This window comes from Agelaius phoeniceus, chromosome 6, assembly GCF_051311805.1.
Source record: "Agelaius phoeniceus isolate bAgePho1 chromosome 6, bAgePho1.hap1, whole genome shotgun sequence".
Lineage (NCBI taxonomy): Eukaryota > Metazoa > Chordata > Aves > Passeriformes > Icteridae > Agelaius > Agelaius phoeniceus.
Window position 1 is genome coordinate 61,689,160 of NC_135270.1, and position 24,222 is coordinate 61,713,381.

General features: G+C 48.6%; 1 protein-coding gene across 4 annotated transcripts in view; it reads left to right on the forward strand.

The window, feature by feature from the left end:
- The first annotated feature begins 2,665 nt into the window (after window positions 1–2,665).
- FERMT2 (FERM domain containing kindlin 2) overlaps window positions 2,666–24,222 on the forward strand; it is a 52,581-nt gene continuing 31,024 nt past the window's right edge. For 3 of the 4 annotated variants that reach the window (XM_077180868.1, XM_077180869.1, XM_077180870.1), the window contains exons 1-2: window positions 2,666–2,959; window positions 22,890–23,123. In XM_077180868.1, the coding sequence (XP_077036983.1) occupies window positions 2,803–2,959; window positions 22,890–23,123 (391 nt within the window). In that variant the 5' untranslated portion in view covers window positions 2,666–2,802. The remainder of the gene's footprint in view (window positions 2,960–22,889; window positions 23,124–24,222) is intronic. The other variant, XM_054634650.2, reaches the window with a different exon arrangement.

Genomic DNA, 24,222 nt, shown 5'->3' on the forward strand with positions numbered 1-24,222 from the left:
GACCCAGGTGACAGGAGCCTTTCACCACCAGGTCAGAGCATGCTGTTCTTAGACCATCTGAGGAAACAGAGCCTTTTTTCACACAGAGATTTAGGGAATTTCTCTGTCTCTGTGTATGAAGACAGGTCAGGCGCTCAGTCCTGTTGCTTTCCCAGCTCCAGCCACCCAGCAAAGGCACCGAGCAGCAGAGTTCCATGGCTGGTGACCCTGGGAAGAGCCAGTCTGACCGGCTTGCCCAGAGCAGCCAGGCAGGAACGCCAGCTGCCTTCAACAACTGCCCATAACACTTTAGAAACCAAAACAGAGGTCACGGGCTATAAAAAAAAGTGACAAAACAAACCAAGGACAGGGAAATTGTCACTCAGCTTCACCTCTGTTTTCCCAAGGATGCCCATGGAGCCGTTTCACTGGGAAGGAAAGTATCCTGGCTTCCAGGAAGAAGGAGCAGATGGGTTGGGAGCTGCGGGGCGGGCAGGTCTGGTAGGTATCATCCCAATCCCGATGGAAGTGGCCATGCATTTCGGCACCTTATTTGGCATTGCTGCTCCTAGGGAGCGAGGACTTGTTGCAAACAGTGGGAAGAGCCCTGGGGATGCTTGGCTGGCTCTGACGCAAGAGCTGCGCCGGTGCATTTTTGACCTTGCTTCGCCTCTCCCGAGTGCTGCAGCTCAACGAGCCTCTCCCTCCTCACAGGGAAGGAGCCCCCGGGATGGAGAAGGCAGGGAGAGGGGCTTGCTCCGGGAAAGGGAAACTCTGCCCGTGCGTTTAGGAGCAGAAGGAGCCGGCAGCCTTTCCTCAGCGTGCAGCCAGCTGTACTAAAAGGTTACCAGCTCCGCGGGGCCGTATCCAATTGCATCAGCTGGGAACCTCGTCCAACACGCCTTTGGGCCGAGAGTAACCCTTTCTATTTATTGCCCTATTGTTTGAGGCTGGAGGAACACGGAGATACCATCTGGGAAAGCTTTGTTGTTACAGACCGGCTCTCGCCTGCACTCCAGAGTCGCCCTCCAAATCACGCTCCGGCTTCCACGTTTGGGGGGATGGAATGGGGGCTCCTCCGAGCAGGGATTGGGGCCCCAGGAGGGTTTGAGGGGGGAGGTCACCTGCTGTAGGGTCACCCAATTCCCGTCTGGCAGCATCAGCCACATTAGCAAAAACCCTCGGATAAAACCTGGCTAAGTGTGCCCAGAGTGACCTCAGGAAAGGTTTTATTAGTATTAAAGGTATTAAAGGTATAGTAGGTATTAAAGCGAAGGAACAGCCTTTATAAATATCTCCATTAAATTATAAATATCTCCATTATAATGGCAAAGTGAAAGTTAGAAAAAATTTACCATCCTGTTAAGAGGTTGCCTGTATGGTGCCAAAGCAACCTGGTCTAGTGGAAGTTGTCCCTGGCCATGGCAGGGGGCTGGAACCAGATGGTCTTTAAGGTCCCTTCCAACCCAAACCATGCCATGATTCCATGGCCCTAAAGCTCCCCGTGCCATTCACCGGGAATGTGGGAATGGTGTTCCTGGCTGGCAGAGCCATCCCCGAGGCTGCCAGGGCGGGCACAGCTTTGCTGGGATGTGACTTCCCATCACCTGGCACGGGGCAGGATACATCCAGAGCGCCGGACCTCAAACCGCAGCCCCTTCCGCGAGTTGGATTTTCAGGAAGCGTGGTTGCTTGGCGGGATGTGTGTATCACTGGGTGGAGGAGCTACAGGAAGCGGATAATATTTTTTTTTCCTCCATTTGTGCCGGTTCAGACCCTTTTATTTAAAGACAGTTCCCATTTCCCATATTCACACAGATTATGAGGATGGAGGGAACCAGCCCATCTCCCAGCCTCAACGGGGGCACAGGCTACTATGCCAAGGTAGGGTTTTGCCGAACGGGAAGGATTTTTCCTATTAATTAGGGGGCAGTGCTAAAAAACTCCCCAAAGGGTGCGGAGTGGGCATGGCTGCCATGGAACCCACGCGGGTTTGGGATGCCAAGGCTCCTCATGGATGCTCTCCGGGCTGGCTCCCGAATTTCCCCCTCTGGATGCCCTGGGACCGGCGGCCACGAGCTGAGGCGGGCAGGGCTGGGCAAAGCTGGGTCGGAACGAGATAAACTGGGATGAGCTGAGCCGGGATGAGGCGGGTTGGGCTGGGCAGAGCTAAACCGGGATAAACCGAGCTGGGATAAACTGGGCTGAGCCGGGGTGGACAGAGCCAAGCCGGCATAAACCGAGCTGGGATAAACTGGGCCGAGCCGGGGTGGACAGAGCCAAGCGGGGATAAACCGAGCTGGGACAAAGTGGGCCGAGCCGGGATGGGCAGAGCCCAGCCGGGATGAGCCGAACCGGGATGAGCCAGGCAGAGCTGAGCCGGGATGAACCGAGCTGTGTTAAGCCGGGCCGGGTACAACCGAGCCGGGCTAGGCCAGGCCGAACCGGGCCGATCCCAAGCCGGGCCGGACCGATCCCGGCCGGGCCGCCCCCCCGGCGATTCCCGGATGTTGGAGCGGCCCCCACTTGCTCCATCCTTCGCTTCCATAAAAGGCCAAGGGGCCCGGCAGCCACAGGCGCGTTTTGCCTTTAATTATATCCCCCTCCTCCTTCTCTCTCCGCCTCCTCTTTGCCCGCCCGCGCTGCCTCTCCCGGGCGGCCCCTCAGGAGCTGCGGCGGGGTCCCGATCCCGCCCCACCGCGCCCCCAGCCCTCCCCCGGGGCGCGGAGTGGGCACAAGCGGGCCCATCCCGCTGCCTCTGCCGCCGCTGATCCCGCTCCCGCTCCGTGCCGGGCGCGGCCGGCGGCGCAGGAGGCCGGGGCCATGGCGCTGGACGGGATCCGCATGCCGGACGGCTGCTACGCCGACGGGACGTGGGAGCTGAGCGTCCATGTCACCGACCTGGGCCGCGACGTCACCCTGCGGGTCACCGGCGAGATCCACATCGGCGGCGTCATGCTGCGCCTCGTCGAGAAGCTCGGTGAGTGCCCCGGGAGCCCCCGAGCAGCCCGGCATCCTCCCAGTGCTCAGCACCCTGCTCCAGTGCTGTGCTTTAACTCCCAGCGCCCTGCCCAGTGCAGTGCCACAGTATCCCAGTTTAGCCCCAGCACTCCGCTCCAGTGTTGTGCTCCAGTTCCCAGCACTCTGCCCAGTGCAGTGCCCAGCTCCCAGCACCCAGCTCCAGTGTTGTGCTCCAGCTCCAGCTCCCTGCCCAGTGCAGTGCCAGAGTACCCCAGCTGAGCCCCAGACTCATCTCCAGGATTGTGCTCCAGTTCCCAGCCCCCTGCCCAGTGCAGTGGCAGAATACCCCAATTTAGCCCCCAGCACTCAGCTCCAGTGTTGTGCTCCAGTTCTCGGTGCCTCCTGCCCAGTGCAGTGCCAGAGTACCCCAGTTAAGCCTCCAGTACTCTGCTCCAGTACCTGCTTCAGCTCACAGCACCCCTGCTCCAGTACAGTGCTCCAGCACCTTTTCCCAGTACTGGGCTTTAGCTCCCAGCATCCTGCCCCAGTGCTGTGTTTTAGCTCCAGCACCCTCTCCCAGTGTTCTTCCTTAGCTCCCAGCAGCAGGGAGCCCCCCAGGTCCCCACACCCTGCCCTAGCCCCCCTTACCTTTCCAGGTTCCCTCTCTCACCGATTTCACCACCCCGGGGGCTCAGCCCCATCCACCGGCTGCTGCACTCCCGGGATTTTACACAGAGTTAGGAACCAGCTCCGTTTTCGGCTTGGGGCTGGGGGTTTGTTTGGGGGCGCCCCACAATTTGCACCGAAACTCCATCCTGAAGTTCTGTGCGAGCAAAGCGCTCCCAAAGAGCCCATGGGGCGATCATTGGGGTGATGTGGGCCGGGGGACCTCGGGGACAGGGCGGTGTGCGGTGGCTTTGGGAGCACACCTGGACAAAGAGCCCGATTGTCCGGGACGCGTGGGAACGCCGGGCCGCTGCCGGGGCTCGGCTCGGTCCCCGCCGAAAGCGGGGAGCCCCGGCACCTCCTCCTCCTCCCCCTTTGTCTTTTTATCGGCTCCTTATTGCTCGGCTGTGTTTACTCAATGGTGCAGCCCGGGCTGATGGCTGTAATTGCTCAAATAAAATATTAATTGCGAGGTCCCGCGCGTGCCTGCGGCTGTGGGAGTAGCGGAGCTGTCAGCTGCAGGTCCCGCTCCAATGCAGAGCCAGCCCTCGTGTGGCTTTAAAAGGCCCATCTCTTCCCCCGTGCTTAGGTTTTGATTTATTAATTATCTCGGAGTCGCAGGAAGGAAGAGATGGATATAAATGGATATAAATATGCTGCGTTTCCAAAGGAAGCGAGCGCTCGCATCAAAGGGTCTCGTGCTGGAGGTAGCCTGAACTCCCCTGAAAACTTGATTTTATTCTGGTTGGTTTTTGGGGTTTTTTTACCTAAACTGGAGGTGGTTTCTGCACTGGAGGTGCAGAAAGTTTTGCTGAAGTTCAGTGGGGAAAAAAAGCAAACCAGCTTTCTAGAGGTGATAAAAAATCCACTCGTGAGTGAAGGAGCCATGCTCCCCTCAGGGCCGGAGCAGCTCCAGGAGCAGTTCCAGGGCCGGAGCGTGTGTGGAAATGTGGAAAGCCAGGCATGTGCACGGGGCCGGACCTAAATTAGCTCCTGACGTAATCCATCCCCCCCGAAATGTTTGCCCGGATCCTCTCCACTTGTTAAATTAGGGATTGTATGAGAGGGAAGGAATGCAGCGGCGGCGTGGGGAGAGAGAGGGGCTGGAGCTCCCCGGGGGACTCGGCCCCAGAGCCTCCCTTCCCGGGCTGGTCACAGCCATGGAGATCTCCAGCTGCTGCCTTCCCTTTCCCCTTGGCTTTCCTTGCCCAGCCAGGCTCTACGTATTTAGTTCCTTTTAATCTTCCTGCGTGTCAGCTCTCCCAGCCCTCTCATTATTTTTATGGCTCTTCTTTGAGCTGCTGCCAGTTGAGCAGGGTCGGGTGGGACGGGGCTCGTTCCTCATCCTCCCCTGCTCCTCAATGCCTCCCTTCATCCAGCCTCTGCATCAATTCATTTTGCAATTTTTCCACATCAAAACCCTTTCCCTGCATTTTTAACCTTTTCCTCCCTGCCGTTCCTCTGTTTGATTCCTTACTTCGACAACTTTCAGTGTTAAAAATATATTCTTCTCCTGCCAAGCAGATTTTCTGCTGTGAGCTTTAAGGAAATTTCCTACAAATAAAGTTTCCTTGCAGTTTTGTGCTTCCCTGTGGGATGCCCCACACTGTGGGGGGAGGAAGGAAGGTGGGTCAGTGCCTTAGGCTGGGATTTGCCAGCTCCATCCTTTGGTACAAATCCTGCAGGCTTTGGAAAGGAGATTTCTGTGGCCTGCCTGGAGTTCCACTGAAGTTTAGGACATCAGTGAGAATCTGCAACAGATCAGCCACACTGTGGTTGTAGGGTGCTGGTAGGAAAAATGCCTTCCCTCCTCCCAGCAGCAAGGAGAGCATGGAAAAGGGAAAAAATCTTGATTTATTAATGCTCCTACAGCATTTATTGATGCTTGTAGGAGGAAGAGTGTAGTAAATATCCTGTTGGAATGAAGCAGGAGCCCAGCAAAGTTATTCCTCTTTAAATTCAGGGCTGCAGATATCCATAAATCCCATGGACTCAGCTCCTGCCTGCACAGAGCTGCAGTTGGACTCTTTGGGAACAAGCAATTAAAATCTGTGGCTGATGCAGGCAGGGATTGGAGAAAGCCCAAGCAGCAGATAGAGATTCTGGTACCTCGAGTGAATTGCAATGACCTGTTGGCTCCCCTGCTATTCATCACCCACTGGATTAAGCCACTCCATTAATTGAGCCGTGCCAAGTTCTTGGCAAAGTCACCCCTGAAAAATAAGCAAAAAAGTGCTGAGGTTTTAAGAGCAGCAGCATTTAGTTGCTCTGTGAGGGCTGGGGTCTGTACTGGAAACTCCTGGTGCTCTCTCAGGGTTTTTTAGGAATTTTGCCACTATTGACTTACAAACAAAAAAAAAAAAAATAAAGCGAGGTTTAAAATCACTGGGAGCAGAGGAAGGAAGGAAGTGAACGCAGGTTATTGTTGTTGTCAACTTGAGGCTGTTTTAAACACATGGAATTAAAAAAATCCTGCTTTTTTTTGAAACATGCTTGGGAGGAGCTCTGTGGAGTGTATGGAATTCTGTGGGATATATGGGGGATGCTCTGTCTGGTCATGGGAATAAAGGAATAGCTGACAGAAACAGGGCAGGGGGGACAAAGTGTGTCTGGCAGAGGCACAGCCTAAGACAGATGACCTAAATGTGCACTGAGCAGATTCAGAAAGTCTGTGGATAGAAGTTTTGTGATGGAAATGTGGATTTCTCACTGGGATATGAGTGGCAGGCAGCTCCAGCTCTCAGGGTTTGCTGGGAGCACGAGCACCTTTTTGGGCTTTTACCTGAGGTAAATAGATAAGTGGGTGAAAAAAAACAAAACAAAACCAGCAAGATTTGGAATTACAGATGTCCTTCTGGACCAAAAGGGGTTAAGGATGGGTAAGGTGGTGGAATCCCTATTTTAGTGACCTGGGATGGGCAGGAGAGCTGACAGGGATAAATGTCAGAGCAAAGCCGCTGCCCTCAGACAGGCTGATAATGGCAGGCAGTGATGACATCTCCTGAAGCCTTGGGGTTTGTTTTTGTGAATTGAAGCTGGGATAAGGGTTTGTGCAACTGATTCCACCTCCATTGTTCCCTTTGGCAGCTCCTTCACTATCTCTTTGTGTCACCTGGGAGAGGGTGGGATGTCACCTGAGGACTGGCACAGGAATTGTCCCATGCAGTTTGGGTTGTAGCACTTCAAGCGCTTTTTTAAAGTGGTTTCAGCCTGCAAATGCGTCTGGGATTCACCCCAGGGCTCTCTTCACCATTAAATAGACTTTGCTGTGTTATCTTCCAAGGGTTTCAGCTCCACTCCTTGCAAGATCAATTCTAAATATTAGTGTTATTCTGCCTGTGAAGTCTCCTCTCCTTAATGGACCCCTGAAAGGTTTATGAATAAAACACCAGCAAAGTGCAGCGTCATTGATTTGCCCAGGTTTGTGTTTGAGGTTTTGCAGTGCTTATAAACACTCCAGGCCCTCGTGAGACTGTCTGGGGAAGTTTTTTTGCCTTGCAACTGGAATGAACTCATAGAAACAGCTTAAGGCTATGGGCGAGAAATGCAGAGTCCTCGTCCCAGCCCATTCCTGTTGTGAACACAAGGCAGGAGGAGGCTGCAGGGCTTGTCTTGTAGGTGGCTTGTTCCTTGTGCTTTGGATTTTGCTGGAATGCTGCTTCCAGATCTGGGATCATTGTAGGAAGGACATGGAGCTGCTGGAGCAAATCCAGAGGAGGCCATGGAGATGCTCCAAGGGCTCTGGAGCCAGGCTGGGAGAGCTGGGGGCGCTCACCTGGAGAGGAGAAGGCTCCAGGGAGAGCTCAGAGCCCCTGGCAGGGCCTGAAGGGGCTCCAGGAGAGCTGGAGAGGGACTGGGGACAAGGGATGGAGGGACAGGACACAGGGAATGGCTGCCGGTGCCAGAGGGCAGGGATGGGTGGGAGATTGGGAAGGAATTCTTCTCTGGTGGCCCAGAGCAGCTGTGGCTGCCCCTGGATCCCTGGAAGTGTCCCAGGCCAGGTTTGAGAGGACTTGGAACAGCCTGGGACAGTGGAAGGAGCCCCTGCCCATGGCAGGGGTGGAATGAGATGGATTTTAAATTCCATTCCAACCCAAACCACTCTGGGATTCTCTGACTGTAGCCACACTTGCCAGAATTAGGTGTCTGAGTGTCCCTGCTCAGTGCCAGGTGAGCTTGGGGTGTTTCCCAATTTGTGCCCACGATGTCACCTGGGCACCCTCACTTGGGACATCCCCAGCTGCTCATCTGTTCCCTCAATTGCCACCTGAGATGAGAAGGGAAGGAATTTTTCCCTTCAAAATCAGTGCTGGTCACTCCTCAATGTTGCTTTCCAAGTGCATGACAGCCATGAGAGGCCTCCAGGTGCCATTCAATCCTCAGGAATCTGTTTGTGTCCCCTCTGGGGCTGGATGCTGAGACCTTGTCCCAAATAATGTCACAAATGGGGGTGGTTTGGGGCAGGCACTGACCCTGCTCCAGATTTCCCTGGAAGATTTCTTCCCAAGCTTTTAAACAGCAAAACCTGCCCAGCTGGCAGTGGGATGGTGAGCACAGAGGGGATCTGGCACCTGCTGAGCACCCAAATCCTCCTGCTCCAGATCCTGGCAGGATTTTGGGCTGTTCTGGCTTGGAATTGGTGAATTGGTGCCCCACTGGATCTTCCACTTCAGCAGCATCCTCCAGGAGACCAGCAGCTCCCATTCCAATTTCCATGCTGCCACTCTGTGAATTAACTGTGGATTCACATGTGGCCTGTGCTGGTCCTCACCCTCCAAACAGGGCATTTTTGGTGACATTAAATGACAGCATCCCAGTGCTGTGAACACAGCCCCCCAGCCATGCACATGGATCAGTGAGGGGCTGCCTCATTCCTTTACATCCAGCTTTGAGCTCCAGGAAGCTCCACCGTGGGCTCACATTGATGGTGGCTCACATAAAGTGCTCTTTGTGAGCCTGAGTGGAATATTCAGCTGAGCTGCCAATGAGCAGAGGAATTCAGGCTGGGGGGAAGGTAAAAGCCACAGAGAGGCAGCTCTGAGCTGCAGTCACAGCAATTAATATCTGTACTCAGAGTGGTGATGGTTCTTTGGGGGCAAAAACAATTAGGATTTTTTTTTTTTTATTTATTTATTTTAAATTCTGTCACTGTGAGCTGTCTGATTGGGCTGGAAAGAGCTCTCAGGTCCCAGTGGGAGGGGAAGGAGCGTGGGGTGGGAGGTGGTGTTGGTGCTCCTGCAGATCCCAGAGCCTGGGTTTGTCACACCACAGACAGGAAATTGTTGGGGTTGCTGCTCCCACCCAGCCCAAATCAGCAGTTTCCTCTTCCAGCTCCCTCAGGTTTCAATCTGACACAAGGCACGTGGGGAAGCTGGTGTGGGGAGCTGAAAAATCATAGAAATCATCATCCCATTCACACACTTCCCCTTTTTTAAAATCCTTTTGGTTTTTTTTCCCTTTCCCTTTTTCTTCCATCTTCCTCTCCATCAGAGCTTGTGTTTCATCTGCTGGCTCTGTCTAAACCATACAAAAACTCCAAGAAATTGTACTCAGAATAGAATCCCTGGAAATGCTCAAGGTCATGTTGGACTTGGAGCACCCTGGTCCACTGGGAGGTGTCTCTTGAGGTGGAATTAAATGGTTTTTAAGGTCTTTTCCAACCCCAGCCACTCTGTGATTCCATGATTCAGCAAACCAGGCACCTGGATTTTAACCCTTGGTCTTTAATGTGATTTAAAAAAAAAAAAGGATTGTGGATAACTGCCTGAAATTGTGGATGTGGGGAATGATGTTTACTGAGTTGGGAAAGATGAGGGATTATTTGCTCTGCAAACTTCAGTTGTTTCAACATCACCAGGGACACCAGCACTGCCAGCTCCTGGTTTGGGTGCTGGAGGAGTTTTTTTAGTGGTGGTTTTTCTGACAGATGAGGGGAAGGAAGGAGATTTACAGCCCTTGTGGAGCTCACTGACTTCAGCCCAGCAGCCAGCCCTGGGTGTGCTTGGGGGGAAAAAGTCTCGTGGTGTGAAAGCATCTTGGGGAAGCTGCATTTCTTCATTCTCATTCTGAAATGTGAATTTACTGATTGCTTACAAAGGGGCAGGGAAACAAGACTGAGCACAACTCAGCTGGCAGGATTCAGTTCTGAATGTTCCAGTGGCTTTCTGGGGTTTATGGTGTGTAATTTGGAAAAATGCTGAGACCCCCAAATTCCTGTTGGATGGAATTTTAGCAGAGTTGCTGTAATTTTGTTTTCTTGCCAAGGTTTGCTTTTGACACATTGCTTTCATCCAGGCTGAAGCTTCTACCAGGTAGAACTGTTGGGAGTGCTCAGAAGTGCTGAGAAAGTGCTCAGAAAACCAGAGGAAATATTTTTGATTGATTTATTTTTTATTTCTGGAGAACTTGTCTTGGTTTTTTTCTTTCACTCAGCCATTTTCCAGCGAGGATGCAGCTCCCACTCTGTGTCCATTCAGATGTGAACCTCAGCTGGGTGCATGGCATGGCCCTGTGCCAGCACTGATCCCCCTTTTCTAGACCTGCTGGGATCTTGGGACACCTCCACTTTTTGGTAAAATGGGGCTGAATTTAGCCAGCAGGTTGAGAACAGCTCTGGGATGCACATAAGAGAGGATGCACATAAGAGAGGATGCACATCAAAATCCAGCCCCAGCAGCAGCTGCAGAAACCTTCACAACCTCAGCTGATTTTTACCTTGCACAACATCCTGCCAGCACCCAAAAATTCCATCTTGCCAATGGATTTTAAATCTCAACCTGCTTGGCTGCTGGTTGTTTTCTTTCTTTTCCCCTGCTCCCTGCAGGCACATGTACTCTGGGAAGGGTGAATTGCTGAAACTCCAATTCAGTTAGAAAGTCAAATTTCATGAAATTGCCTGGAAGAAGCTCTGTCCCTGTGTGCCTCAGCTTCCCATCCTGGCTGATGCTCCTCAGAGCAGCTCCAGAGCTTCTGCAGCAGGAATTGTCCCCATCCCTTGTTATAGTAACTTCTTTGAGCTAGGTCTCATAAGTTTTTGGAGGTTTATAATACACCCAAGATAGCTCAACTGTCTTTGGAGGCATAAAAATTAGCAAGCTGGCTTCTGTTGTAGTGTTGGAAACAAAAAGGTTTAATAAAAGGCAAAATAACAAATAGAAAAACTGAGCTATATGCTAAACGTTTTTACTCTCAGTAAAAACACTTTACAAAAGCAATTAGTTTCTTTATTTACTTCTTTTTCTAGTTAATTGCTCAAGCAGAATTTTTTAGCTTCTGTCTAATTAGCTATCTTTAAGTTTGTAGTAAAGTCTCCTGAGTCTTATGAAGTGTCTTTTCACTTAATCAAAAAGAAAAGCTTCTGAACTCCTTTCCTTTTAAGAAGACAAAGATAGTTTTATCACTCCATCAACAAAGAGCACACTCCTACAATCCCTCATGTCCTGCCCCAGAGCTTCAGTGCCAGGATTTGGGTCTGTGATGGGTGAGGCAGATCCAGGCCCAAGGCTGGGAGTGTTAAAAGTCCTTTAAAAGTGTTCTGTGCTCATTAATGAGCTTTGGTGAAGAGGCAGAACCAAAAAGAAATCATGGAATTACAGAATGGTTTGGGTTGGAAGGGACCATCTCATTCCACCCCTACCATGGGCATGGACACTTTCCCCTGTCCCAGGTTGCTCCAAACCCTGTCCAGCCTGGCCTTGGACACTTGCAGGGATGCAGGGGCAGCCACAGCTGCTCTGGGCACCCTGTGCCAGTGTCCTGCTCTCCCAACCATGATCCCACATGGATCTGTAGGATCAGCACTTCCAGTTATGGGGTGGGGTGAGGCTGCCTGAGCCATCCTCAGGGCTCCTGAGGTCACTCTGCAGGGATCTGAGCTCCAACCAGGGATTAACCATCACTAAGGCACTTGGGGAATTGCCTGGTGACAGGTTGGGAATTCAACGTTGGGAATTCAGGTTGTCCATCATTCTCCTTTCCCTGCCTGATGCTTCATCCCTCCCAGTACACATCCTCTGCCTCCCTTGCTGGCTGTGATGTCTTTTTGGCAGCACCAGCTCCTCTGGCTTGCACATTCCTTGGGGATGAGTCAGGACTGCAGGCTGCTGTCACCCTGGGACACTTGTCCTTTTTGGAGAGGGAAGGGAGCATGGTCCCTGGAGAATGCCTTTCCTTTCCCCTTTCCCCTTTCCCCTTTCAACTTTCCCCTTTCAACTTTCCCCTTTCAACTTTCCCCTTTCAACTTTCAACTTTCAACTTTCAACTTTCCCCTTTCCCCTTTCCTTTCTTTTCCCTTTCCTTTCCCCTTTCCCCTTTCAACTTTCAACTTTCAACTTTCCCCTTTCCTTTCCTTTCTTTTCCCCTTCTTTTCCCCTTCTTTTCCCCTTCTTTTCCCCTTCCTTTCCCCTTCCTTTCCCCTTCCTTTCCCCTTCCTTTCCCCTTCCTTTCCCCTTCCTTTCCCCTTCCTTTCCCCTTCCTTTCCCCTTCCTTTCCCCTTTCCCATTTTCCCTTTCCTTTTTTCCCTTTCCCTTTTTCCCTTTTCCCTTTTCCCTTTTCCTTTACTTTCCCTCTTCCCCTTTCCCCTTTCCTTTCATTTTCTTCCCTCCCAATGCTTCCTATTTTGTGCTGGATGAATCATGGAAACCACATTCCTTAATCAAATTTTCTGCCATTCCTCATGATTCCATGGAGGCAGGAGCAGCCAGTGAAAGCCTCCTGCTTGATCAATGAGGGGGAGCAGTTGGCAAATCAGGTTGTGAAGATCCTGTTTCAAAACAAATCCAATTTAAAAAACACTAACCCACCTTTGCTTTCCTTTCTTCTGTGCCAAATGAGTAATTCACATTTCTCTGGGTTGCTGGTGCAAGGATTTAAAGGAATTCTGCACAGCACTGGCAAAGACCTTCCTGAGCCCATCAGTGCTGGGGCTGTTGGGGAGCTGAGGTGACCTCTGGAGAATTCCCCAATATTCCAGCTGGGTTCAGCATCACTGGAAAAATTTCTCTCCCTGCTCATGGGTTTAGACAGGAATGGGTATGGCTGTGCAAGCATTTAAATAGAACATAAAGCTACCAAATATCCAAAAAGCTAAAAATTACAGGGGAAATTTTGCAGGAAAACGTGATGCCACATGCATGGAAGTGTTCAAGGCCAGGCTGGATGGGCCTTGGAGCACCCAGGGATAATGGGAGGTGTCCCTGCCCATGGCAGGGGAGTGGAACAAGATGCAATCCAAGTTAATAAACTTTCAAATAAGCTAATTGAGCAATCCTATTAACACTGGAAAGAGCTTCCTTCCTCGAATTTACTTCAGAAACAGAGTGGCTTTCAGGCTTGTTAGGATTTGCTCTTCTCCCTGCATCCCATGGGCTGAGCATCTCGAGCCCTGCACTGCCAGGAGCAGCATTTTGGGACACTTGGGGTTGATGTATCAGCTCTCCAGGACTCCAGTTACCACCCCTGCCTCATCAGGACATGGACTTTCCATTGCAGAGCTCACTTAGAATCCCAGTAAAAGCCAACAAAAGAATCCCACTTCTCTTTCCAGCAGCCCTTCCCTCATTAGCAGCAGACACTCTGTCATTTCCCTGAGCAAGGACAGACACATGGAACATCCACATGCAGCATTGCATCCCAATGGGCTCAGTCTCCTCCACTGGGCTTTTTTTTTGCCCTCCCTCCTCCTTTTTTCCTTGCTCTTGAGTCACTCTGTGCCAATGCACAGGGGCTTTGACGTCAGGGCTTTGCCATGAGCCTGTGTCCTGGCACACTGGGATAAGAGAGAATCTCCTCAACTGGGTCGTACTCATGGAATCACAAAATTGGGAACAAAAGGCTCCTTTTGTCCATGTTTTCTACTTTATTAAGTTAAATTATTTTTTCATGCAAGAAATATTCTTCTCAGACTAAAATTCCAGCACAGGTCCACCCTTTTTTGGGCACCTCCGTGGGTGGGTGTGGATCTTCTCCTGAACATTTGTTTTCCTCAAAATGCCCATTGGGCTTTTTTTTTATTTTTCCCCTCCCTCCTCCTTTTTTCCTTGCTCTTAAATCACTTTGTGCCACTACCCATGGGCTTTGACATCAGGGCCTTGCCATGAGCCTGTGTCCTGGCACACTGGGATAAGAGGGAATCTCCTCAACTGGGTCGTGCTCATGGAATCACAAAATTGGGAACAAGGCTCCTTTTGTCCATGTTTTGTTCTTTATTAAGTTAAATTATTTTTTCATGCAAGAAATATTCTTCTAAGACTGAAATTCCAGCATGGCTCCACCCTTTTTTGGGCACCTCCGTGGGTGGGTGTGGATCTTCTCCTGAACATTTGTTTTCCTGAAAATGAAGTAGGATGAAATTTTTGCAGGGGCAGACAGTGATAAGAGGGAATCTCCTGAACTGGGTCATGCTCATGGAATCACAAAATTGGGAACAAGGCTCCTTTTGTCCATGTTTTCTACTTTATTGAGTCAAACTATTTTTTCATGCAAGAAATATTCTTCTCAGGCTGAAATTCCAGCACGGCTCCACCTTTTTTTGGGCACCTCTGTGGGTGGGTGTGGATTTTCTCCTGAACATTTGTTTTTTCGAAAATGCCCATTGGGCTTTTTTTTATTTTTCCCCCTCCCTCCTCCTTTTTTTCCTTGCTCTTAAATCACTTTGTGCCACTACCCAGGGGCTTTGACATCAGGGCTTTGCCATGAGCCTGTGCCCTGGCACACTGGGATAAGAGGGAGGTCTCCTCACCTGGGTCGTGCTCATGGAATCACAGAATTGGGAACAAGGCTCCTTTTGTCCATGTTTTCTACTTTATTAAGTTAAATTATTTTTTCATGCAAGAAATATTCTTCTAGGACTGAAATTCCAGCACAGGTCCACCCTTTTTTGGGCACCTCCATGAGGGGTGTGGATCTTCTCCTGAACATTTTTATTCCTGAAAATGAAGTAGGATGAAATTTTTGCAGGGACAGACAGTGATAAGAGGGAATCTCCTGAACTGGGTCATGCTCATGGAATCACAGAATAGGGAAGAAAAGGCTCCTTTTGTCCATGTTTTCTACTTTATTAAGTTAAATTATTTTTTCATGGAAGAAATATTCTTCTAAGACTGAAATTCCAGCACGGCTCCACCTTTTTTTGGGCACCTTCGTGGGTGGGTGTGGATTTTCTCCTGAACATTTGTTTTCCTGAAAATGCCCATTGGGCTTTTTTTTATTTTTCCCCTCCTTCCTCCTTTTTTCCTTGCTCTTAAATCACTTTGTGCCACTACCCAGGGGCTTTGACATCAGGGCTTTGCCATGAGCCTGTGCCCTGGCACACTGGGATAAGAGGGAGGTCTCCTCATCTGGGTCGTGCTCATGGAATCACAAAATTGGGAACAAGGTTCCATTTGTCCATTTTTTTAAACTTTATTACAGTCAAACTATTTTTTCATGCAAGAAATATTCTTCTAAGACTGAAATTCCCGCACAGGTCCACCCTTTTTTGGGCACCTCTTTGGGTGGGTGTGAATCATCTCCTGAACATTTGTTTTTCCTGAAAATGAAGTAGGATGACATTTTTGCAGACAGTGATAGGACAAGGGGGAATGATTTTGGAGGGAGGAGATTTTTAGTTCCAGCTCATTCCTGTTGCAAACACAAGGCAGGAGGAGGCTGCAGGTGTCTTGTTCCTTCTGCTTTGGACTTTGCTGCAACCAGATCTGGGATCCTTGTAGGAAGGACATGGGGCAAATCCAGAGGAGCTGCTCCAAGGGCTGGAGCCAGGCTGGGAGAGCTGGGAATGTTCCCCTGGAGAGGAGAAGGCTCCAGGGAGAGCTCAGAGCCCCTGGCAGGGCCTGAAGGGGCTCCAGGAGAGCTGGAGAGGGACTGGGGCCAAGGGATGGAGGGACAGGAGCCAGGGAATGGCTGCCAGTGCCAGAGGGCAGGGATGGGTGGGAGATAGGAAGGAATTCTTTTCTGTGTGGCCCTGGCACAGGGTGCCCAGTGTCTGTGGCTGCCCCTGGATCCCTGGCAGTGCCCAAGGCCAGGCTGGACAGGGCTTGGAGCAGCCTGGGACAGTGGAAGGTGTCCCTGCCTGCCCATTGTCCCTTCCCACCCAAGCCATTCTGGGATTCCATGAGAACAATGGTGAGAGTTGCCTGTGCTGGCAGATCCAGGAGGATTTCAGGTACCATTCTGTGTTATCCATGGATAAAATCCCTTCCACAGGTGGTGGCTGCTGTGCAGGCTGTTTTCCATTGCCTGTGTCAGATACATATGGGAAATGTGATTAAAACCCCTCTCAAGTCCCATTAGCTCTGGGAGCATCAGCTTGTCCTGGCTGCAGCTTTATTGCATCAGTCTGATGATAATTTTATGGGCTGTTTATCTCCCCATTTCAAAGTATAATTTTTCAAGTGTTGTGACCAGAGGCTGGAGGGATTTTTGTTCCATGTTGAACTTTGCTCTGCAGTTGAACCCCTGTTGGGGGGTGGAGGGGACTCTACTCCAGAAAGACTCCTATTTTCCTAAAATTACAGCTTTTGCCCCAGGACAGTGACTGTGTCACCCAGCAAACACATCAGCAGTTCTGCTGGACTCGTGATAAATGAAAATAGCTCTGTTTTTAATTTTTTTTTTTTGCTCCATAATTATCCTGGAAGGAGTGGCTCTGGCATGTTTAAAGGAATCTGGGTTTCCAGAGGTCAGTGAGTCAGGGAGCAGTGAAGACATTGGAGGGAGGGAGCAGTGGGGTCAGCTACACAGATATATGAGTTTTACACTTTATATATATAAAATAAGTTACCAATTATGATTAAATATTAATAAATAAGTTACCAATATGATTAAATATTAATAAAAATAAATAAATATATTTTTAAGAAAAATCTTCAGCATCTTTGGGACCTTCAGTAACTCTCTTGGCTATTGGGGTGTCCAGGGCAAGGAGTTGGGCTTGATGATTCTTTTTTATCCCTGCCAACTCAGGATTTCCTTTTCCTTTTCCCCTTTCCTTTTCCCCTTTCCTTTTCCCCTTTTCCCCTTTCCTTTTCCCCTTTTCCCCTTTCCTTTTCCCCCTTTCCTTTTCCCCTTTCCTTTCCCCCTTTCTTTTTCCTCTTTCCTTTCCTGAAATTTCCTTTCCTTTTTTCCCCTTCTTCCCCCTTTCCTCTTCTTTATCCTTGCCCTTCCCCATCACTGCTGTCCTGCTCCAAATTAGCCTCTTTCTTTTGGTATTTCTGGATGTTTTAGGAATATTTACCCTCTTTCCTGATTTTTTAGTGCTCTCAGGCTGTGCCTTCCCCTCTCCTGGACACACAGAAAAGAAAAACCCACATGAGGTTCTGTGCAGTGAATTTTGATAGTTGGTAGTGGTGGATTTTTTTCTCTTTTTTTTTTTTTTTTTTTCCATTTTCAGCCTTAAATTTCTCTCCTTCCCAAGTTTTTAAATACTTTAACCTTGTTTTCCATGGCTGTGGATTTCAGTGGGTATGGATTGCATCCCCAGGGAGCAGGAGAGGGTCTCCCCCATCCCTGAGCTCACCCAGGGCATTCCCAGCTGTTTATTGCTGGAAGTCTCTTTTCCTTTCAGGGACTTTTCTCCTCCTCCAGCTTCCCAAGAGGGGTGTGGATGCAGCCAACACCCAGCCCAGGGTTTGGAGAGCCCCTTGGAGCTGTGAGGGCTGGATTAAGGTGTTATCAGCAGGAATTTGTGTTTAAAAGTGCTTTAATCAGCTGCCTGCACTCCACGCTTTTTGTCCACATCTGTATTTTTTCAATTCAGTGTGAAGTGCATATTAATTTTAAAATACAAAAATCATATTTAAAAAAAAAAAGACCACTTTTATTTTAATTTTCTTATAAAAACCCTTGAGGAGTTTCAGCCCATCTGCACCAAACTCAGTGAAAAGGTGGAAAATAAATTTGGGGTTGGTTTTGTGTAGATTATCAAATACAAAAATGACTTTTTGCAAGAGGAAATGCTTGGCTTGTGAGTTGGTTTCAGTCCCTGTACTGTATCTTAGATATATATATATATATATATATATATATATATATATATATATATATATATATATATATATAATATTAATATATTTATAAAAATATATCAATATATTTTATATATATGGATATATTTTTATTTTGTGTGTTTCTCTATAATTATATATGTATATAATTCAGTTTTGTCTCTATTTTATATATGCATATATATATATGGGGTAAATGTTTATGTGTATGTTTATATGCATAATATATCTTATATATAATATATATATTATATATGTATGTATAAAATATATAAAATATGTCTTTAAACATATCTATTTGATTATTAAATTACTTTTATATAGATAAATTTGAGATAATGGAAAGGCATTTTTTGCCACCTCAGCTTCCCAAGTGTGCCTAGAGCAGAGCAGGGATAATCTTGATTAAACCCACCCCTGGGAAGGAGCCAGGGAAAGCTGTGGAGCTCATTCTGCTCCTGTGGAAAACCCCCCCAGTGTTTTGGGCTTTGGCTCTGGCATCTTTTGCTCCAGGGGGGGATGGTCCTCTTGGACTGTTCCTGTGGGAGTGCTGAAGACTTGAATCCATTGCTCTAAAAGCCTTCATTTTTAATTAAGGAATGATCATTTTTAATTAAGGAATGAGCTGCAAACTCTGCTGCAGCTGCTTCTGCTGCCTCTCTGAAGGTGGAGAGAATTCCAGGGAACACAGCATCAGCTGCAAATCCTCTGTTACCAAAAATCCACCAAAAATCCACCATGATCCAGCCCAGGCAGGCTTGCAGAATTCCTCCTCAAGCTTCTGCAGGAGCTTTTAAATTTTTTATTATTAACCCCCAATGTTAAGGTGATGGAGGCATTTGCAGGGTCTTGGCTGCCCTGTGGATTTAATCCTGGGAGTGGGTGTGAAAGGGAATCTGGTGATTCCCAGGAAAGCTTTCAAATACCCATCCAGTGGGATTTAACCATGCCCTGGAAAGGGGGGAAAAAAAGAGATTTATTCAGTCATATCAAGGCTCTGTTGTCCTGAGCAGTGCATGGAAGGAGAGCCCATCTGCAACAGGGGATATCCCAAAATAACAAGGAAAATACAGTGTTTACACAGTGCTGGAGACTTGTATCCTCCTGCCTGTGAGCCCTAAGCTGGCCTGGAGGAGCTGCCAAGTGACAGCAGAGCTTCTGCAGGAAGGAGCTTCAGTGGCTGCTGCAGCAGGAAAGGGACCTTAAAAAACCAGGGATTGGCAGGGGGAGAGTGTTTGGGAGCAGCCAAGTCCTGGGATAAATGGGATTGTTGGATTATGCCCTTTTCTGACCCAGAGATGGGGTAACTGAGAGGTGTTTTAAAACTTTTGTTCCATTTTCAGTCTCATGTGAAGGGTGGGGCAATACAGATGTTATAATTCACACCATCACAATCAGAAGACAACTATTTCCTAATTACAATGCACCCTAAGTGTTTCTTGGCCTATCAGCTTTTGTTACACCATGCTGTAAATGCCTTAAAGCCAATAATCTAAAATTACCCCTCATAAGTCCTGCTACAATACACCTTTCATAATTCTATTTCTCCAAAATACCTAACCTTATTTACAAACCCACCCTTTAAAACTTATTTCCAGTTGCATTTCTCAACAGTGTCTATCCTATTCCATAACATTTCTAAATCAACATTTCTTATCTCAAAGTTTACATGCAAATATATATTGTGTGAGTCTTCTACTTTAAAAATTTTCTACAAAACCATTTCCCACATGGGATAAATTGGCTGCCAGGAAGGGCTGCCTGGATTTTCTTTGCCCTTCACCCAGATTCAGCCTTGCTGCTGGAATTGTGATTGTGTTTGTAGGTCTGTGTGACACAGCCAGACCAGAATTAAAGCAAACCCTGTGTGCATCTCAATTCAGACTTGTTGCTGCTACACCCTGTGTGCATCTCAATTCAGACTTATTGCTGCTTGGATTCTAGATTTCAGGGAATTTAGTGGTGGCTGTGGGAATTGAAATCTGCAATTGTAATTCATGCTGGACAAGCTGGCAGGATGTGACTGCGTGGATTGAAAGCTGAGGATGTTTCAGGTTTAAAACACTTCATAGAGCAGCCCTTCACTCCTTCTCTGGCTGTTCTGTCCTCACAGAGGTCTCTGCAGCCATTTGTGTGATTTAAGATGCCTCTCACATTCCCAGGACTGTCTGAAAGCCTTTCCAAGGGGAACAGCCCCATGGGTTTTGCTGTACAAAACATCCTGAACGTCCCTCGTGCACGTTCCTGCCTCTTGGCACAGTTCTGGGAGGCAAATGAAACACCAGGTTCTGCCTGAGGGGGAAAAAAAAAAATAAAAATCACAGCTGGGTTTGCCAGCCCTCCCAGGCTCCAGAGGTTTGGGTTCAGGCTGCAGGGGAAGGTGGGGGTTTATTTTGGAGGCTGGGAAGGAAGCGCTGTGCTTCCCTTTCCCGAGGGTGTTGCTGCTGGGCTTGGGCTCCTGGAGCTCAGCCCCGGCTCCAGCTGATGCTGGCAGCTCCAGCTGCCACATCCCTGCTGCTTTCACCTGGGGGCTCCTTGGCTGGAAGGGTGGCAGTGATTTCTTGTCACCCTTACATGTGTGCAGCTCATGAATGGAATCCTGGAAGGGTTTGGCTTGGAAGAGAGCTCAGAGCCCATCCAGTTCCACCTTCATGTGCAGGGACACCTTCCACCATCCCAGGCTGCTCCAAGCCCTGTCCAGCCTGGCCTTGGACACTTCCAGGGATGCAGAGGCAGCCCCAGCCAGGGCCTCACTGCCTTCCCAGGGAGAATTCCTTCCCAAAATCTCATCCAACCCTGCCCTCTGGCAGTGGGAAGCCATTCCCTGTGTCCTGTCCCTCCATCTCCTGTAAATAGTCTCTCTCCATCTTTCTTGTGGCTTCTTCAGGCACTGGAAGGCCACAGTTAGATCAACTCACAGCTGCTTTTCTCCAGGCTGAGCAATCCCAGCTCTCACACAGAGCTGCTCCATCCCCCTGCTCATCCTGTGGCCCTGCTCTGGACTCCCTGCAGCAGCTCTGTGTCCATCACATTCAGCAGCTCTGTGTCCATCACATTCAGCAGCTCAGAGGAGCTGCTGGATCCTCCAACACCTCTGAGATCTGCAACCTGTAGTTAGCTTCTAAATTCCAGGTCTGGGATCTCTAAGGTGAATTTGCTGTATTTGGAGACTTACCTGAGCTCTGATAAATGAATGATAAATTGATAATAGTTGATAAATATAAATAAGCTGATGAATATGATTGGTAGATAAAGATGAAGTGGCCAGTGACTGATGGTAGTAGATGGGAAGAGTCTGAGCTGAAATATTCAGCCTTGCTGTGAAGCTGTAACCCCAACAAATCAGTAACTCATGAACTGGGACTCTGGTGAAGGTTTGTAAACCTTTGATCAGATTTAACCAGGCTGCTGGCATTCCCTGGCCTGCAGGGATTGCTCCAAGCAATCCTGCATCCCTTGCAAAGCACCCAAGGCTCTTGTCAGTGTGTAAAACTCAGCTCCACAAAGCAGCTGCTAAACATTTGCCAGCCTCTTTTATATAGAACTACCCCATGGGACAGGCACAGACCTTCCCCTTCCTGCTAGAACCAACATCTCACTGTTAATTGAAAGTGTTAATTACTCTCAGGCCCAGAATGTTGTTTTTGTGCCTTGGCCTGAATGGTTAATCAGCAGTGTAAACCTAAATCCCCTTCTGTTAGGCATAAATGTTACTGATTCCAAATGCCTTTGGTTTTTTCCTCCCCCTGATTTTTGGTGCCAACTCGTTCAGCTTTCAGTAGGGCAGAAGTTGGACTTCATTACCAGAGTCCATTGTAATGATTTCTTGGATTTTTTTCCTGGTAGACAAGGCTTGTGCAAGTTTGCATGCTTTTCTATATTTGGTTTTGTTTAATTTGATTGTACAAAGCTGTTGAAAAGTCCAGCTGAATGTTTCCACTTTCTGCAGAGCTGATTGTGCCATCAAGCCAGGAGTTCAAAGGGAAAATCCAGCTCCTGCTGGGTTTTCTCAGTAACCCCAAGCTCCAGATCCTGGTTTGAGATAGGGACAGACAAAAGTTCATTTGGCACCTTGTTCTCATCTCAGCTTAATTCAGATGTGGCTCATGGGGACAATCTTCACTCTCACAGGATCATGGAATATCCTGAGCTGGGAGGAACCACAGGGATCATCCAGTCCAACTCCTGCACAGGACACCAGGAATCCCAGCACGGTGTTGGTGCTGGATTGTGTTCCTTCAGTCCCTTTGGCACTGTGTCTGCTGGGATTTTACCTAATCCTGGAAATTCTCCAATCCTCTGGAATTGCTCCTGCCTTTCTGGCTGGTGCCCTGTGGTGCTGAAGGATGGAGACAGGAGCTGTTGGAATAAATGTCAGCTGGTGGTTTTAATTGGGGTTAAACTGGTGTTTCATGATGGAAATCCAGGATCACAGGGGGATCTGGAGCTGAAAACTGATTTATTCTATTACTAAATACATTATTATGTTGCATATCATTCCATTCTCTTTTCCCTGTGTGCTGGAAGGACATGGCACTGTTATTGGTTGTCAGAGTGGAAAATGCTCTGCAGGAGTGGCAGGGCCAGATGTTAGTGAAAAATATTCCAGGTGTTAGGGAAAATACTGCACAGGGTTTGTCTTTTGGAGTTATCACCATACTTTGATTCCCCAAATGCTTCCCAACCTAAAGGTGACCTCCAAGGACTCCATGGTTACATCCCAGCTGGAAGTAGATGTGCCTGTTGAGTTTTCTTGGTCATTTGTGAGGCAACTTTTCATTTCAGTTGGGAATTTTCAGGGTTTTTTTGTAGAAACTGAAGGTCCTGTTGAATTCTCCTTGCAAAACTCCTCCTGGTTCTGTTTTCCATGTGTGCCAAGGTGCTTGGGCTCACCTTTGGATAGCACAGGTATCCTGGATGGTGGGGAAAAACCCGAGAATTGATAGTTAACCCCAAGAACTGTGCAAAATCCCTGCTGGGAGAAGTGTTGGGTCACTCATGACCCCTTGGCTTCGTGTTCCAGGTGGGATCACTGCCAGGCTGGTGATCTATGTACACGCCGAGTCTCATCTTTATTTTATCCCTTGGATTCCTCCCTGCTTTTATATCCCATCAAACCACTATTGAATACAAGCAGTTCCTTGTATCCAGAAAGGGTTGTTGGAGTTTTTTGGATCCATAGTTCCTTCGCAGGAAAGGAGAAAAGAAAAAACTTGAAAAACTTCTTTTGTCCTCGTTCTGGTGCCGCTTTTAACTGGGGGAAAAATGGCTTCTTTGTTGCAGATGTCAAGAAGGACTGGTCTGATCACGCTCTGTGGTGGGAAAAGAAGAAAACTTGGCTCCTTAAAACTCACTGGACATTGGATAAATACGGGATCCAGGCGGATGCCAAGCTCCAGTTCACCCCTCAGCACAAACTGCTGCGCCTGCAGCTGCCCAACATGAAGTATGTCAAGGTCAAAGTCAACTTCTCTGACAGGGTCTTCAAGGCTGTTTCTGACATCTGCAAAACCTTCAGTAAGTGTTGAAAAACCTCCTCCCCCTGGGGAGTTTCCTGCTTGGTTTGGCTCCTGCCTTTCCTCTGCTGCTTGTCCAGTAAATTTGATAAATCCTTGGTGTTTTCTGGGTTTGAGCACTCAGGAGTCATTTGGACATCAAACAGCCCAGGTGTCCTTTCTTTTTCCCTTCCAGATCTACTGTTTTGTGTGTAAATACTTCAATAACAGGATCAATTGAGCCAAAAAGTGATTGAAAAATGCATTTTTTGTGCTGAATTCTCTTCCACAGCAGAGCTGTCCTCGGGTTTGTCACAGGTGAGGTGGTACCAGCCCTCCTTGATATTCAGACTGGTTGTGATTTTTTTTTCCCCCCTGCAAATTTATGTGCTGGATGAAAAGCAAACCTTGAAATGGGAAATCTGCCAGCCCTGTGGGTTGTCTTCTAGTGGAAAATCACATTAGAAATTAAGTGGTGATGCTCCACTGTAAAAGTGTCTGGTGGAGGGAAGGAACCGAGTCTTGCTGTCTCCTCTTCACCCTCATTTCCTGGTGGAGGAGAAGCCCATGAGAAAGGAGGGATCATTCACCACCAGGTATAATTTTTTACCCATCTTCACTAATTCTTCATCCCAAAACCCAGTGTTTCTTCCTGCCCACCAAAAAAAACCCCAGTGAGGAGATGGCAACTCCAGGAAGCACTCCATACTGGAATTCTCCCCTCCCAAAGGAGCCTGCAGCCCATCCTCAGCTGGAGCAAATCTATTCCTGCTCTCAGAAGGCAGCTGAGGTTACTCTTGGCTGACCCAGTTGTTTGGGGAGGCAGGAGGAGCTCATCCCTACGTGCAGTGTCCAGCACATCCGTGGTTTGGTTGGTATTTTTAGCTGGTTACGGAGCTTTGCTGTTGCTTTCCTGTTTTGTTGGGGTTTTTTTAAAATATAAATATTGGGCAATTTCTCCTTAAAATAGAAAAGGCTTAGCCAGCATTGTGTCTGAGTGGATTTTGCTTCCCCCACCCCCATGTCCCACATTTGGGCATTGGGGATGTCGTGCTAGACAGGGAGGTCCCAGGCTTGGACGCTGATGAATCTCTCCAGCAGTGACTCATGTCAGGAAATTC